The 18,302-nt window shown below is 29.9% G+C and overlaps 1 protein-coding gene across 19 annotated transcripts in view; it reads right to left on the bottom strand.

Annotated features, from left to right (window-relative positions):
* Positions 1–1,556: 1,556 nt before the first annotated feature.
* LOC130668749 (uncharacterized) overlaps positions 1,557–18,302 on the bottom strand; it is a 141,926-nt gene continuing 125,180 nt past the window's right edge. For 17 of the 19 annotated variants that reach the window (XM_057471182.1, XM_057471181.1, XM_057471180.1 and 14 more), the window contains 17 exons: positions 12,716–12,881; positions 12,518–12,626; positions 7,296–7,425; positions 7,043–7,218; positions 6,892–6,949; positions 6,575–6,750; positions 6,329–6,489; positions 6,092–6,241; positions 4,616–4,783; positions 3,844–3,990; positions 3,614–3,770; positions 3,478–3,535; positions 3,093–3,268; positions 2,819–2,979; positions 2,477–2,632; positions 2,226–2,366; positions 1,557–1,904 (listed from right to left, as the gene is read on the bottom strand). In XM_057471182.1, coding sequence (XP_057327165.1) covers positions 1,832–1,904; positions 2,226–2,366; positions 2,477–2,632; positions 2,819–2,979; positions 3,093–3,268; positions 3,478–3,535; positions 3,614–3,770; positions 3,844–3,990; positions 4,616–4,783; positions 6,092–6,241; positions 6,329–6,489; positions 6,575–6,750; positions 6,892–6,949; positions 7,043–7,218; positions 7,296–7,299 — 1,962 coding nt within the window. In that variant the 5' untranslated portion in view covers positions 7,300–7,425; positions 12,518–12,626; positions 12,716–12,881 and the 3' untranslated portion in view covers positions 1,557–1,831. Of the gene's footprint in view, positions 1,905–2,225; positions 2,367–2,476; positions 2,633–2,818; positions 2,980–3,092; positions 3,269–3,477; positions 3,536–3,613; positions 3,771–3,843; positions 3,991–4,615; positions 4,784–6,091; positions 6,242–6,328; positions 6,490–6,574; positions 6,751–6,891; positions 6,950–7,042; positions 7,219–7,295; positions 7,426–12,513; positions 12,627–12,715; positions 12,882–13,887; positions 14,175–18,302 lie in introns of those variants that run through there. The other 2 variants (XM_057471200.1, XM_057471186.1) reach the window with 2 other exon arrangements.

Here is an 18,302-nt window from a genome sequence, read left to right as displayed (position 1 = left end):
TAGTAAGCGACGGAAAATCGTTAATTATTAAACTTATGAATTTGTAATGTAGGCCATCGATTTACGGCAAAACCCCGTGAAAACTTTTACTCCATTTTTTTTTAACTCTTTTTATTTTGGGGCCACGTTGAGACAGTTACAATCCTCTCGCGGTAGTGGATCCATGAAATTTTAAGTACTCGACGTTAAAACTTTACCGTATTACTCTCGGTACGCTCTCGTTCTTTCTCACTCTCTCTTTCTCTCTTGTTCAATCTCTTTCTCTGTGACTAGACTATCGTAGACTTGACTAGACTAAGACCAGCAACCAGAGATGTGCTAGAGTATTCTAGTAACCACATAGTCAGAGTGAAGAACGTCACTGAGAAAACCAGAAGAGGGAACCCCGATAAACTAACAAGAGCACGAATATTCGCGTAGGTGGTATTCGTTAAGTCTCTAGTAAACTTTTATCTTGTTAGTCAGATTATTAGGGAAGAGTGGGGTCAATTGAACCAAGGGGCAATTGAACCAGTAAGCTTAAAAAATCGAAAAAAAAAATCGAAAAATGAGTCGTCCTCTTGGAATTATATTTTAATACACTAAGCCTTAGTAGGAACAAAATTTGGAACCAATATGATGATTTAATTTAAGAAAGTTCAAGTTTTTATGTTTTTAGGCATCTGAACTTTTTTTTCAGCTCTTGACAAATTGTTTAATAAGTTTTTAATTTTCAAATGTAATCTTAAAATTTTTTTTGAATACCTTCTTTCATATGTTAGTCATAAATTTCTAACATTATATCTAGTAAAATAGTTCGGCTGCCCAATTTCAAAACACAGTAACTGACAAAAATAAAATTTTTGAAATATGCATCGATTCATGTTCACAAGACGCCACTGGAACTAAAAATACTAAAAAATCGATTTCGAAAAATTTGTCACTTACTGTGTTTTGAAATTGGGCAGCCAAGTTCTTGAATATTTTTTTTTAAACTAATTATTTCAATAACATCATATGGAGTCAATTGAACCAGTACTCTCGGGGACGGTTGAACACATGAACCACTCTGTGAGCATCAGACATGCGCGCGCATCTTGACTAAGGCCGTGTTCGCTGGCATTTTTTTTTTGGCGCAGGCGCAGGCGCTCTTAATTTTAATCTGCGCATGCTCAAAAAAAAGAGATAGCTATTATTAACTTCCCGCTATAAAAATTGCAAATTTTCAAAAAAAGGGAAGTTATTGGTTTCGATCTGATTTTCGAAAATCGAGTTTTCATCAGATGTCGATGTTTTGAGGTCCTAGGAAGCTATTTTATTTCCGGGTGGACGTCCGTACTGATACTTATATTTATTAGTCAACAATTAATCTAAATTAATTGATAATTTTTTTAAGGCACTACATCTAACGAGGGCCGTCGCGACATATTCACTTTTCACCCGAGGAAGAAAGTCTTCTCCAAGAAACGCTCGAGTGGAAAATGTCTTGGTTCGGGACTCGGCCGAATTTGGGGCTTGGACAGACCGCGAAAGCCATTCCCCCTAGCTGATAATAAATATATGATTTTATTTATTGATTATTATATTGTTTTATTCTCGGCTTTTAATCTATCCATCATCACATATTCCAATTTTATAATGGCTATTTATATTTATAGATAAACAATTGTACAATTAAATATAAAGTATAAGTTTTAGTGTTAGTTTGATGTAAAATGAAATTAATATATTGTAAATTACATTATATATTCGTAAAAACAAAAAAAAAAATTTTTAACAAATATGTGCATTATAATATTATTAATTTAAAAAGTATGTATTTCATGAAGTAAATAAACATTGAGTTGTAGGACTACTCATAATCTTCTTCTTCTTCATCATCTGGCTTGAAAGCTGGCATTTGATTACAAGAATATGCAGGTGAGCTGAAGATAAAATTTAAGTTTAACCATTTGATCATATTTAATAACCGTTTTCAGATAATTTTATCCAAGCTTTTCTCTGAGATAAAAGTCCTAAACGCAAAATAAAGACACAGATCCGAAATTTTACTCTATAAACTAGCGAAGTGTACTTAAATTTTTTGATATCTTCCATTTGTTTATGAGAAAAAATTTGACAAAGTTCCCATTTACTGTAAAAGTGCAACAAAGATAGTACCGTTCACTTGAGTGTGAATAGAGAAACAAATTAAAACGCGTCTTAATAAAAGCCAAATAGTGATATATATTAAATTTAAGTATTACCTGAATATTGACTCGAATCCTAATTGAGAACAATTTGACCACGACCGAGGATTTATCGCGGTCACGCAAGTTTCTATTCCACCATAATCCATTATATGGCCTGATCCGCAGTTGGGTACATCATCTTTGCTGATATTGAATCTGCAACACGTTCATCACATACTTTTATTATGTATTATTTTCGGAGAATAGTTTAAATGATGTACAATATTTAACAGACATGTATTATTTTTATTGTTACTATTTATTACCTTACGGCGATCATTCGTGTAACATGCAAGCTTAATAATCGGTCATATTGAACGAGTCCACCAGACTTAACTGACGTAAAAGGAGAATTGCAGTCATTTATTAATATTGCGCCACCTTCGAATTTTCTTCCATTGCTCTGGTCGCAAATAGGTCGGCTGATGAAAGAAAAAACAATACAGCATTAGACGGATTTATGAACGATTGATTGGATAATGCAGGATTTAGCGGAAGGTAATAATTTTTTCTTCGTTTATTGGGAATAATAAAACAATCAGAGATACTGAATATGATTTTACAGGGTAAAAATACAAAATATAATTAGTATTGATAATAATAATAACCCGGTCACGAAGAGAAAAAAGTCGTATGAGAGATCTTCAAATCGGTCTTTATATTCTAGTAACCAATTGCTCAGGTAGTCTAAGCTTTCACTGAAATGATAACAGGATGTTTCCCATAGAGGCATTTTCTGTGTTTCCGGTAAATCGAAAATATCGGAACGCTAAAAATAACAAAAATATTATTTGGTAAATGGGCTAACAGTGGGAAATATTGACCGAGCTCCATTTAATCTCCAGGCATCTAAATACCCTAAGAAAAAAATATAATTTATACCTGTGGTAAAACTATTCCGGAAATACGCAGCTTTATTTCAATATGTTCTAACTTATTTAAATTTTCAGCGACTATATTTAGTTTCTTTAGTATGGAATCACGGAGAGTATCTGAGTTCCCATTTATTTCATTTAACCTCCAGTCATGAATTAATAATAAATTTATAACATATTTTTCTAGAATAAAATAAAAAAAAATAAATAAATAAACTTTAAGTTCCAATGCAGGTAATCACGAAAAATATTGTCTGTAACTCAGGATAAAACACGATTTCAAACTGCAAGTGATGTCATCTCTCGCCTGCGACTGGGACAGCCAACTTCACTCTGGTCTGAAATAGTTTTTTTCATCCCTTGTCACACAATATACCATCTCTATTACTTACTACTGAGGTCGACACTTGAATTTCTGTAATAATTATAGGTCGGCGTTGCCTTAAATATCTAAAAAAATATAATTGACGTCATAGTAATATTGATAATATAAAACATAATTAAAGTAGGATCATTTAAGTTACTCACGTTCGAGTAAGAATTAACTCTCACATAATTATCGTGTGGAAAATCAATTTTATGAACGTAAGTGTTGGGTCCCAGTATCAAGTTTTGGTAGCCAGTTTCATTATTTTCCCCGACATCATCAACTGTTGGCATTTTATAGCATTCATATTTTTCGTCGCTATAATAAAAGTTTTATTATCAAATAATATTTAGTTTAAAAAATTGTGTTGCAGTGAATAAAATATAATTACTCAATGATTTTCGCGAAATCGGCTTTTGAACATTCAGACCAACTACGGAGCCATGATGAATCCTGACTATCATTTTCAAGATTCATATACGATCGATTGTCGGGACCACTTGCGCATCCATTATAGGAGTCATTTCTAACACCAAATCTATAGCAGTCGTTAAAAATACATGTATACAATTTTCCAAATTGAATTCTTTGAGTTTCCCAAGTTTTTCAGTTGGATAATATAAAAATCAACTGACTATATATGTTAATATTCAAAGTTTATGATAAATAAAATAAACTGTATATGGGGCATTCCATGCCAAAACGCCGAGGTTTTGACCCGACCTCCTTCGATTTTGCTAAAACTTTTTTATCATTTTTTATCCTTCCAAAGACATTTTTCTGAATTTTTTGAGATTTTTTTACCCAACCCAAAAAAAGTTACGAATTTTTGAAAAAAACCGCTCTTTTTTTTTTAATTTGCGATAACTTTCGCGGTAAAAATTTTAATTCACACAGCCCAAATTTAACACCGAATTTGATGTAGTTTTCACAGCAAAGTTTTTCAAGACATTTAAATTACACCCGGTCCAAAAAAATTTTCGTAGTGTAATCGTCATCACGATGCCCAAAATTTGTTGAGAACTCGGTTTCTGAAAGTCTGACTTTACTTTTATGTTAAAGTTTTGGAGCTAGATAACTGGGCTAGCCTTGTAGGTCAACCTTTTTCCGAGTTTATTTTTTTTTATATTTGACTTTTAATAGTAAAACGTATTCTTTCTTACTTTTCAGCGATCATCTGTGTAACATGCAATTTTGCATTCAAATTGCCATAATAAAGAAGTCCGCCCGATGGATAACCCGAAGTACCTTTGTTTATGCAATCTATATTTTTCGGAATGTAATATGCAGGCCCGTCCAATGATCCATTATATGTATCACATAATTGTTTCCTTATAGACAAAATAAATAGTTGTATGTTAATAAGTATTAATGGTTTTAAATTTAAAAATATAAAGTATCTTATTTGAAGGCAATAAAATAATTTTTTTCAGGCCGCTTCAAATTTTGAAACTGATAGAAAACAAACTGTGTATTTATTATTTTCAATACGATTGAGCGGAGCAAATTAATCAGGTCTTTTGTCGATTAATCCGAAATGTCGAACATCAAGACACTGTTTCGTATCGTCATCATGATATCAAAACATCCCATATAGCAAAATGACGTCTTGATTACGTTCTGAATGAGTTACTATTTATGACTTGGACGTCTCATTCAACATCTTAACGAAGTCTTTAAGAAGTTCTTAAGATATCGAATGAGCCACCTAGTGAACTCAGTAAGACGTCTTTAACCCTTCGTCCGTCGCGCTATGAGCGCAGCGCCGCAATTTTTATTAAAAGATTATTTAAAAAGAAAAAAAAATTTCCTAGTCTTTTTAAATTTTATGAGTTCTTCTACTGTACTTTTTAATATCGAATAAATGATTAATAATTATTTTTTCAATATTTTAAATATTAAAAAAATAATTTTTTTTGTTAGAAAACCTGAGAAATGTGGTGATGTGCCGTTGACGCAAGTAAATTCGGGCGTTGAATTTTTCCGGATTTTCTGCGCAGTGTTGCCAGAGTTCCCACCAGTGACTCATTTAATTCATCTCTTTCTATAATATTTTTATTTTATTAAAAAATTTACAAAAATTTTAGTCGTACAAGCTTGTGTGGTTTTAATTTTTTAGAATCATAGTTATCATATTTGGCAACACCGCAATATTAAATGAATGGAGGCGAGACCGCGCAACGGACGGAGGGTTAAGAAGAGTTCTCAAAGAGTTATTTTTTCTGACTTCGCAAATAAGACTTCAGTATGAATTTACCATGAAGTCTTGAGGAGCTCCTAATTTTGACTTCATAAAGAAGTTCAAAAAAGAATACATTTAGTCGTCGCAAAACTGACGTCTTATTTATGAAGTCTTCAAGAACTCTTGATTAAGAGTTCCTAAAAATGACACCTTTAAGAAGTCATTATAAGACTTGAAGTCATTTAAGCCTTCAAAAAGACCAAGTAAATCAGTAATTCCGACTTGAATGCTATCTGAGATCTTTTGAAAACTTGATTTTTGAAAGTCTGGCTGCTTTTTTTCCAAAGTTTTAGAGCTATAGCTAACTGTGGGCTAGTATTCTCGGTCAATCTTTTTTAAACTTTTTTTTCCGTTTTAATTTAACTTTCGATAGCACGACATAAATTATTCATTTTACATTTTAAGGAGTATTTTACGCTGTTGTCGATACATTTGGTGGAACTGAATCGGTATTCTAACCGGCTTTAAGTTTTCACATTCGTGCTTTCTACCAAGATAATCCACAGGCCCATCCGATAATCCATTATTTTGAGGACATAAACGTTTACTAATAGACAAAACAAATAATCGTATGTTAATAAGTATAAATGGTTTTACGACTGCCGAAATAACAATAATAGTTAATTAAACTTACTTTGATACAAAAATGAACATGTCATAGTCAATCTTGGCAAGTTTTGCTAAACTTTCAAAAAACCACTGACTCAAAATACTATGTGCTGATTCAGTACCATAACACTCGAGAACTCCAAGGGATGTTTCGCGCTTTATTGTAAAAACCTCAGTATTTAAATCCTAAATGTAAAATTATTATTTATTAATTAATATCAAGTTACCTCTATAGAGTTATATATATATAAAAGATATAATTTTATGTTACCTTCATTTTAACAACTCCGGAAATATGTAATTTTATTTTAGGATTGTCTAATTTATTAAAACTTCTAGCCGCGAAATGAAAATCACTTAAGACGTTATCGGTGTAACGGGTTTCGTTGAGTTGTTCATTTCCGACGGGATTATCAAGAATTAGTAGTATATTTAAAACGAATGTGTCTGCAATAAGAAAAATAAATATAATGATTTATTCATGTTTTACTCTCTAAGCATGAATTAGTGAAAATAAGTGAATATTCACTAATTCATGTTTAGAGAGTAGATTAGTCATTTTTTTTAAATATTTCCGAGGGTACTCACTATCGCGGGTGTTGTAAAAATTGTTGTAATAATTATAAGTCTTAGTTGCTCTGTATACCTGATAAAATGTTAAAATATTATAATTGTTATATAAAAATCTATTTATTATAACGGATAATTGAGATAATATAGTTTTTTTATATCGACTTACATCTGTTTCTCCTGTTACGTCTACATCATTTTCATCGGAACGTTCTGCATGGATATCGAGAGTATTAGGACTTATCATCAAATCGTCATACGGATCGAAGGCATTCGTAGCGTTTGATGCAAGATTTATTATCAGGATTATTATTAATTTAATTGTCAAATAATTTATACCGGAAGCTATAATACGAAGAGAAAAATTTATTTCGTAGCTAAAATTTTGTTATATTTATGATAAGTAAATATAATTATCTTACCCATTTTATAAAATGACTTTATGTTATTTAATAATGTACAATTTAGATGTATGACTTTTTAACTTAAGTAATTATCTTGAGAACTGAATTAAATTTGAGTGATACTGCGTACTTCATATGGTCGTTGAGACTAAAAAATATGGAGTAAATGAGTTTACAAATAAGTAATAGTGATTAATAAAACTCCTACGTGGACATGATAGTGTGATAGCGTGTATAAAAATTAATTACCTCGACATTGACACACAAGTTAATATCGTTTATAAATTTAATTAATACTTATAGTTATCTCTACACTGTAAGACAATTTGATCAAATTACGACCAACATTAATCATTATAATTATTATATTGTTTTTTTTTCGGCTTTTAATTTGTCCATCATCATATTCCGGGTTTGAGATAAAAACAAAACAAAATTAATACACTGTAAATTGTTGGCCGTGTTCGCTGGCATTTTTAACTTCCCGCTAAGAAAATTGTAAATTTTCAAAAATTCGGGAAGTTATTGGTTTCTGTCTGATTTACGAAAATCGAATTTTCATCAGATGTCGACGTTTTAAGGTCCTAGGAAGCTATTCTGACCAATTTCAAGATAATGTCCGAGTGTATGTGTGTATGTACGTACGTACGTACGTAGGTAAATACCTGTATCTTTTGAACGGATGAACCGATTTTGATCTTTAAGGTGTCATTCGACGCGGCTTGTCAATATCTTGAAGCTGAAAGAAAATTGAGCTTGATCGGTAGGGTTCGTTCAGAGATATTCCAAAAATAAAATTTTTTCAAAAGTGTTTTTTTTGGATAACTTTTAATGTGCTCGATGGATTGATTCCAAAATGGACTGGGCTCTAGAGCTTTATAAGCCGCGTCGAATGCCACCTTAACCATCAAAATCGGTTCATTCGTTCAAGAGAAACCGTTGTCGAAAGAATTAAAAAAAATTTATTTTTTTATTTTTTTTGAAATATCTCAAAAACGACTCGATAAATCGTATTCAAAATTCGATCAGCTTTAGAACTTGGTAAAAATGGTAAAAAACTATTTTTTTCGAAAAGAACGGCATACAAAAGTATTTTCGAGCTCGAAGAGCTCGAAAATGTATTAACGACAAAGTTTTCGAGCTCAAGGAGCTCGAAAACGGCGGGGAGTTTTAGGGCTGGCCCACAGGGTCAACTGACAGACAGATTTTTTTTTGAAGGGAAATAGAATAGCTTCCTAGGACCTCAAAAGATCGACATCTAATGACAACTCGATTTTCGAAAATCGGATCGAAACCAATAACTTCCCTTTTTTTGAAAATTTGCAATTTTCATAGCGGGAAGTTAATAATAGCTATCTCTTTTTTTTAACATGCGCAGATTAAAATTAAGAGCGCCTGTGCCAAAAAAAAAAAAATGCCAGCGAACACGGCCTCAATGTGATAAAAAGCTAAACTAACCAAGAAAAAAAATAATTATATTGACAGAAGTTGTAAAAGTGATTGTTATAACATATAATGTCATATAAAATAATCAATATTAATAGAAGTATTGTAATTTCAGTTTTAAGCTGTAATGAATAGTAAATTATTTATTAAAGTCTTTCGTTTGTGGTTCTAATACTGTTGGTTCAATTGCCTCCGCAAAGGGGACGATTGAACCATTTGATGCAGTTGTACAATTTCATATTTATTAAAAATTTTAATAATTTAATAAGTTATGTGCTTATGAGAAATGATAGTATATATAATAAAGTATAATTTCGTAAAAAAAAAGTTATCATTTTGCTTTTATTCATCTAAAAAAAAAAGTCAAAGAATTTTTGGTTTAATTGTCCCCACTCTCCCCTAAAAATATACAGGGGAAGTAAGGGCACAATGAAGTACCCCCCAAAATTGTTTTAAACATTCAAAAATTACTTTTCGAAATGTAATTTGGATTTATTTTGAATTTTATTTTATTAAACTTTTTCAAAAATTGAAAGTTTCAGTCGAAAAATGATAATGACTTTTGTTTTATGATAAAAACTATTAAAATTTTTTTTTTTTTCTTCCTTTACATTCAATAGTTATGCACAGAAAAAATGGATTGCTTGACGCGAAATATTTTTACTCGCCCCAAGAAAATTTTTATTTGCCCCAAGAAATTTTTTAGAACATAAATTGAAAACGTGAATTTTTTTGGGGAGAGAAAAAATTTTCTTGAGGCACCAAAAAATTTATTGCAACAAGAAATTTTTTCTAGCCCTAAGAAAAATTTTTTCTTCATTTCATAATACAATATATTTCTTACGCCAAAAAAATTTTTTTTTTCTTCGTGTAAAATGTTATTTTTCTTTATGTAAATTTTTTATAAGAAAATTTGTTTAATTTTCAGAAATTTTTGTTTTCACCTTTTTAGGGGGTATCCCATTTTGCCCGCAAAAAATGAAACTTTTTTTTTTAACGACAGCTGAAAATTTTTTCTGTTCACTTTGATTGTCAAAAAAAAAAAGATTTAACGTACTTGAGACCCCGAAAACTTAGATTTTCTTAAGTGCCCCATTTGCCCCTTCCTCCCCCTATATATATTTCGGTTGTTTAAAATTCTTAACTTTATTGCGTTTGATTTTAATCTAAAACACTTGGCGATAAATTTAGAATTAAGAAGCAACTTTATTAAATTCTAGTATAAAGAAAGAAAAACGCCAAATAAGTACCGTACAATTATATATACTTCGTCGATAACTACTTAATTAAATTTCTTTTAAAATAATTAATTAATTGAAATATTAAAAAAGTTAATTTATCTGTCCAACTATATCAGAAAAATAAACGAATGATAGCTGGGGAATTTAAAGTAAAATTTAATTAATAGATTGAATGAACATCACGGGATTTATCCACCGTAATGAAGTAGGTATAATATAATCTTGTTGTGACGAACCCCTATGCGTGGGATTTCCTTTCAATTGTTTTCAAAACTCCCTTAGGTAAATTGATATGGTGATGAAAGAAAAAAAAATCTCTTAGAAAAAAAAAAAATTGTTTATATCTAAATATACTGAAATGTAAAGTACTACATTAATTTAATTGACTCTCGAGGCGTTTTTACATCCCATTGAAAGATTTTTTTTTCATTTTAATATCATTATAAATAGATATATAAACATCTATATTGTCGGAAGTTCGATAATAATAAAAAAGTAGGATAGAAAAAAAAATAAGATAAAAAAAAAGTTTGGGAAAAATATGGTACTCAAGAGGGTAAAAAGTAAAAGTGCCGCAAGCAGTCCTTGGTAATAAGGACGTTTTTATCAGAGCACTACGACGCTCGTTAAACTTGTTAGATTTATGCGAGATGAGATAACGTGCTCTTTATATATTACTCGTTAAATTACCCTACTAAATCCAATTGAAAATTAGTTTTACTGTTATATGAATATGTCTGTCGATAATTAATTTTTTATATTGATAATACGACAGTTGTATTAATAACCAGCAGTACCCCCATTTCTGGGTGCTAATTTAATTTCTTCAATTTTTTTTCTTTACGAACTTTAAAAATTTAATTTAAAAGTTACTGTAAAAAAACGTAAATTCTGGTTAGATTAATAAAAATATTCATATACAATTTAGTGGCTAATTAAATTTTCAACAAAAAAGATCTCGTGATATCTTTATGAACAATTAATTATTTCGACGTAATTGCGAGTTAAAAATATGAAAATTAATTTTAACATTTTTTCAGATAAATTGGTCTAATTTTAAAACTACACTGAAAAATTTATGATGTGAACACGGATTAAATTCGAAGTGAATGCGAAGCGGATGATTGTTTATGTATTTAATTCTCTTGGAATGAAATTCACTCCAAAGGAGGGTTTAATATGAAAACTCCGAATCAAAGTGAATGCGGATTCAAATAAAATCCAGACTACTCCGAAATCACTCCGTTGAAAAGACAAACTCCCTATTTACTCTTTATGCAGACTGATTTTTTATTTAAACTCCAGAACGATTTTTTATAGTGTATTATATGTCGGGAAGGGAGAGGCAAAACGGGGTACTGAAGGAAATACCAAGTTTTCGAGGACTTAAATACACTAAATCTTTTTTTTTTTTTTTTATGATAATCAAAGTAAATAGAAAAAATTTTCAGTTACCGTTAAAAAAAAAAAATTTTCATTCTTTCGGGCAAAATGGGGTACCCCCTAAAAACGGTAAAAAAAAAAATTCTGGATTTTAAATGAATTTGATTAAGTTAAATTTTTTTGTAAGTAATTTACATGAAGAAAAATTATATTTTACATGATTATTGGATACAAAAGAAAAAAAACAAGTTTTTAATTGTTTTTATCATAAAACAACAGTCATTAATATTTTTCAACTGACAATTGATTTTTGAAAAAGTTTAACAAACAAAAAATTAAAAATAACGCTCAATTATATTTACAAGAGTGATTTTTGAATGTTTAAAAACCATTTTAAATAAAAAATTTTTTTGTTATAAAATTTCGGGAGTACCCTGTTTTGCCTACCCTACTCCCTTTTGCCCTCCCCCCCCCTTTCCCTACGTGAATGAGTATTAGCGAAAAACAAAAAATAATGAGTGACGTCCATTTTTTTAGTTAAAAAAAAAAAATTATTGGTTAATCTTGCAAATTCTTCTTTTGAAGTTCCTTCTGTATACAAGTTCTACGAGCTTTAAGTAATTATTACAAATAGTTTTGATAACTTTGAGTTCAAAATACTGTTTGTAGAACTTGCTTATACAATATATCCCTTCAAAATTTATCAATTAGTGGAATAACTCTCATGGCAATCAAAAGTTTCATTAAAACTTGTAAGTTCTCATTGAATTTTAGTACCACTTGGTTAAGTAATTTACTAAAGTTTATTTTTAAATGATTAGTTATTCAAAAATTAATAATACTTCGCAACATTAAAAATTTTTATGTCTTCTTCGAGCAGAAGGTAAAATTACTAATAATTAATTGAAAAACATAAAAAGTAATAACTAACAAATGATAAGTTTTACACCCAATGGGCGTATAAACTGGAGATAATTTCTTTTTTTTTTTATCAAACAGTAAACAAATAATAAATTACGATCCAACATAAAGTAAATTAGCTTAAGTGAACTTATAACAAGCTAAATTAATTGTGTAAGTGTAGTTGCTGAGTAAAGAAAATATGGTATTATGTGTAATGTATTAGTTGAAGGTTACTTATAATACAATGCCTTAAATAAACATACTAACGTAATTCCAGGGCATATAGAGTTGATTGTATAGACGTTGTTCTATGCAGATGTATCTTATCTTGTGGAGTGTACATAGTACAGCCTACGGTGCTCTTCATATGCTAAACCTATGTATGTAAATGGATGCCTGATGTTAGCAACTCCCTGGCGATTTAAAGTAGCAACAAGAGTTAAAATGCATAAAGAAAAGTTTTACCTCAAACTCAGCGATCTTATAGTAACAAATGTCAAATACAGAAAGGCTTTTCTAGTTCAGCATAGCGTTCTTGCAGAATAATCTTTGATAGTTTTTTATATCTTTTGTACTTTTTCATGTTCTTCATGTTCTCAGAATACTTTGAAAGCATCTCAATTTTAAGAATCTGTAAAAAATAAATAACAATAGAAATATAAAACTTTGAGTACTCGATAAAACATTTATTTTTAATATTTTATACACAGTAAAAAATATTGTGTTAAAATCTACACAATCTGTGTGTTAGAAACGGTCCACACAATATTTGTGTTATTTTTCAACACAGGCTATTTGTGTTGAATTTCAACACAAAATTTGTGTTAAAATTTCAACACTTTTTTTGTGTTGATTTTAAAGTAACACTTAATAAATATTGATAATATCGATTTTTATACTAAGAAACACTTTTAAAGTGTTGAAGAGTAAATCAATTAAAAATTTTACAGTAACACAAAGAATTGTGTTGATTTGACACAAAGTAATCAACACAAAAATTTTAACACGGACCGTTTTTAACACAGATACACAATATTTTTTACTGTGTATATATAGGGGGGCAAATGTCCAAAATTAGATAAAAAAAGTTTGTTTTTTGAAACGTTTTCAAAATAATTATTTTTAATATAATTGAGCATTATTTAAAATTTTTTTTTTAATTTTCAAAAATCGAAAGTGTCAGTCGAAAAGTGTCAAAGACTTTTGTTTTATGATAAAAACTATTAAAATTTTTTTTTCTTCCTTTGCATTTAATAATTATGAGAAATGTAATTTTTTTTGTCAATTACCTATCAGAAAATTTAATTTAATTAAATTTATTTAATTTCTAGAATTTTTTTTTCACCTTTTTTAGGGGGTACTTTATTTTGCGTAAAAAGACTGAACGTATTTGAGTCCCCGAAAACTTAATATATCCTTAAGTACCCCCTCCCCCCTATGTATATGATTTTCAAATTTATTTCTGACAATATATTTTATTATTATTCACCTATAAATAATATGAATTTTTCTAAAACTTTATTGGCAAACGTGTGTTGTTTTATGAAAAAGAAGCGAACATATTAATTTATAAAACTGGCAACAGATGTCGCAATAACAAAATCTGTTCGCTTTTTATTTTTACAAATTTTGCTTACACTACATGTGTGGCGGTTGTTTCTGGCATGCACCGAAAACTCGTCTCCGACTCGTGCGTGAGCACTTACGGCACGCTCTAAAGACATTCTGTTTTACAGATAATAATTTAGTCCATGTGTTGCACACGTACTTTATTCAGCACATGTCTAGCTTTGTGATTTTTCAAATCTGTGAAGTTGAGTCTCAATGGTCGTTTCACAATACGCGTTTGTTAAGTGAAAAAAATTTCCTTTTAAAAAAATTATATTTAAATTACGAATGAATGAACAGTAAGTTCAAATTTTAAGATGTGTTAGCCCGCATAAAAATATCATATATGGTAAACATATGTTAAAAAATATATGTTACAGATATAAATATGTGACAATACATGAAGTCTTATATAGAACTATACATAGATTTTGGCCGATTTTATTATATTTCTATATGTTTTTTCTTATATGAGTTCATATATTTCCGTATAACTTCAATATATTATTTATATATTTGAAAACTTATAATTTTAATATATTCAAAAATAAATGATATTTATGTATGGAAACAAATAAGAATACATATATCATTCATCATTATATGGCACGATATATGTACCATGTATTTAACTTTATAAATTTTTGTATATTTTTCGATATATAGAACCATATAAGTCTCTCCATATATGTAAGAATAAATAAAATCTATTCTTTTCTGTCTTCCTCTCTCTGTTATAAGATTCAAACATTGTGTTCAGAATATATATCTATATGTGTGCTAGCTTACAAATTTACATATATAATTATCAATATATGTAATACATATATGTGCTAACTTATAAATTTACATATATGATTATAAATATATATAATACATGTATTAACTTATAAACTTACGTATATAATTAATTATTTTAAAACTTATTATATTATATATAAGAAAATATATATCGTTTTTAGCCACTTATATGGTCCCATATTGATTTTATATTTTTCCATATATGTTTATCATATATGGTATTTTCATGCGGGAGTAAATCCCATTTCAAATTTATTCGGGTTGAAAACAAGTCTACTTCTATGATAATATAATCCAGTTTCAAAAAATAATCACTTCTCCTCCGATGATGCTAAGGGTGAAATTACATATTTTTCTACTCTATTTTATACAGATCTATACATTTATGCATATACAATACATATATACACAAGGTGACAATTAAGTTCATCCCCATTTTAGTAGTCTTTCGATAAGGTGCTAAAGCTGAAGGAGGCCGGAAAACCGGGAATTAACACTTCAAATATACATCTACTTTTTTTGTCGGACTTCGATAAATTTTTCAATTAATCCCTACAAATTTTAGTCTCACAAAATTAGTCTCACTTTTTCTCGCTGAATAAGCCTTGAATTAATATGAATAAATTAATAGAATTAATTGCCAAGGAAAAGTTAAATCAGCGAGGGTGAATCATAAAATAGGAGCTTCGAAATAATTCAAGAGTTACCGCTTAAAGTGCGATTTTGAAATTATTTATCGAGTAATTACTTAGAATTTTAGGCGAATAATTTTTTTTTACTCACTTTACTGTAATTACTGGTACATAAGTTTACAATAAAACTTTTTATTAATATTTTTCCGTTCGATTAAATAAATCCCTGGCGGATCTGAATTATGGTAATTTACCACATTTTGCCGTAATTTATCGTAAAATACAGTATTTCTACGGCAAATATGCCGCAATTTACGGTAATTTACCGCACTCTGCAGTAAAATACGACAATGTACCGTAATTTGCAGCACTTTTACTGCAAGCACCATATGTTTTTTATTTTTACAGTTTTTGCAATACTTTACTTTACGGTAAAATACCGCAGGCTTGCCGCAATTTTACGGTAAATTACCGCTCTTTTACGACCAATTTGGGGTCAAAATACCGCAATTTTGCCGTAAAATGCCAAACATTTACCGCAAAATACCGTATTTAACCGTAGAATCCCGTATTTTATTGTAAATTACACTATTTTTCCATAACTTACGGGAAAATAAGGTAATTATCATAATTTACCGTAATACGGATCCGATAGGGATTAATTTCGAAAGATACGGATCTAATACTTCACATATTGATAAAAAATATTATTAGTTGAGTATTGATATATATATATATATATATCTCAGTTAAATCTTCATTTGTCTAGAGTGTTAATTGCATGCGTATATATGCTACCCGTTAATTTCTAGCATCCTGATTGTAAACAGGTGTGGCAGACAGTTCAGGATTGATTTGAGAACCAGCAGCGTGTAAGACCGTGAACAGGTATAGAGATGAAATGGGAAATAAGCATATAATGTGTACGTCTACACACATGTATTATATAATATATAGTAGTGGCAAAGCGGATATAACCGAATGGCGAAAATCTAACGAGACTTCTTGCATATGAGTATACTATCCAGTAGTATTTGTATGTATATATATATTTTAATGTGAGAGAGAAAGTTGGGGTATACAAACGACAAATGGTTGAGATAGCTCGAGGCTTCTGAGAGAGTTGCAACGATGGAATTCACCCTTCGCGCAAAGACTCGACGAGCCTCTCTATATCTACTTCTCTTTTGGCAGGGTATGTATATAATACTGGAGCCTTCTCTAAACGCCGTAATTGGAGCCGACTCTTTACTTCTCTACTCTATTTTTTATTTCCTCTTTTTTTTTATTACTCGTCTCTCTCTTTTCCCTCTGCGCTTTATCACCACACACAAATACATGTCTTAAACATAAGTATGCGCGAAAGCATCGACCTTTTTTTTAGTTTCTTTTCGTTCTCAAACTCGCTGTACTGTACCATCAGAATGCGACGTCTGATGTCGAGACGTCGTGGTTCTTCTGAAAAAAAAGTAGTGTCGTTGAGACTCTACTCTCATTTCATTTCTTCTTTATGTATTTTCATATACATAAAATGAAACTCTTAACTTTGCACTTGGATTAATTCGTCTGAAACTTAAAATTATCCATTTTCTTAATATTTTTATCATTTATTATACACTGCTATTTTTTTTTATTCGTTCATATTCGCAATTACTAGAGATATGATAAAATTAATTTATTAGAAAAAAATAAGACTTCAAAATGGTCGACTCTGTGAGCCAGCCTCAAAAATTCTCGTCATTTTCAAGCTCAAAGACATTTTTTTTTTTTTTTTTATAATATTTTAGAATCTCTTTGATCAAACGATCTCTACTTCAGTTGGTAAATACGAAACCTACATTTGATAAAAATTCCATGTCTGAAAATCGGTTTGAAATCAATAACTTCAAATTTTTTTTGTGACAGAAACTTGAAATGTACGACATTTAGCGCCTATAGTCGGCAGATAAAAATATTAGATAAGATACAGCTGGTAAAAAAGATACCTGATCGTTCTAATAGTGACGTCATCAACGGATTAAAATAGTAGATTGTATAGCGCGTGTGCAAAGAGGGAGATATCTTGATGAGCGTGGTGCGCATGAGCTGATAGCTTATGGCGCAGTCACATGAGTACGAGTGTGGCTATTTACACGAGTACACATGTGACTGTAGCATAAGCAGAAGCGAATGCCGCAACCACGCTCACCAGGTGTCCCTCTCGTTGCACACATGACATACACTGTACTTTTTGTGATACCCGCTGCAAAGGTTCGATTTAAGAGAAATGATGTAATCAAAATTAATTATAATTAAAAAGATAATTCATCATAAAAAAAAGAATAAAATAAATTAATAAATAAAAGAAATAACGTTATAAGAAATATTTATTAGAGAAAATTTTTATATTGCTGGTGACACATTTTTTTTTGTATGACAGGATAGAACTATTATTATTTTTTATAGCAAAATTATTATCATAATTATTTATCATTGAAATTAAAGGTGATATTTGAACAGTTTTTAAAATTAAGAGATATATTTTTAAGTGGTCCATTTATTTTTAATGATTGTGATAAATTATGTGAGTTTATTGTATCAACGTTATTTTTAATAGTTGTAGCATAAAAATTCATTTAAATAGGTACAACGTGAAACGTATGGTAGCGAAAGTATATCCTTTCGGCATTCGTGCCGAAAGTATTGGCAAAATTATACTAAATTCTGCTATGTGGGAATCGGCCGCTTTTCTACCGCCAGACGGCGGTCGAAAATCTAACCTTCGCAGCGGGTATCACAAAAAATATTGAAGTAACTCAACGAGCCATCTTGTGAGAAAATTTATCATCATATTAATTAATACACTTATCGACCTCTCTCTCATTTTCAACAAATACTCAAAACAATCTTTCCAAATAAACAAACGCGGATTTATAACGTGCTATTTATAGGTACCAACTGTAGTACATTTCAAATATCTGTCACAAAAACTAATGTATTTATTTAGTACAATCGAGTCTAAGACGCTCGTG

Source organism: Microplitis mediator, chromosome 5 (assembly GCF_029852145.1).
Source record: "Microplitis mediator isolate UGA2020A chromosome 5, iyMicMedi2.1, whole genome shotgun sequence".
NCBI classification, from domain to species: Eukaryota; Metazoa; Arthropoda; class Insecta; order Hymenoptera; family Braconidae; genus Microplitis; species Microplitis mediator.
The sequence above is the reverse complement of the archived record's forward strand: the minus strand, read 5'-3'. Positions and strand labels throughout refer to the sequence as shown.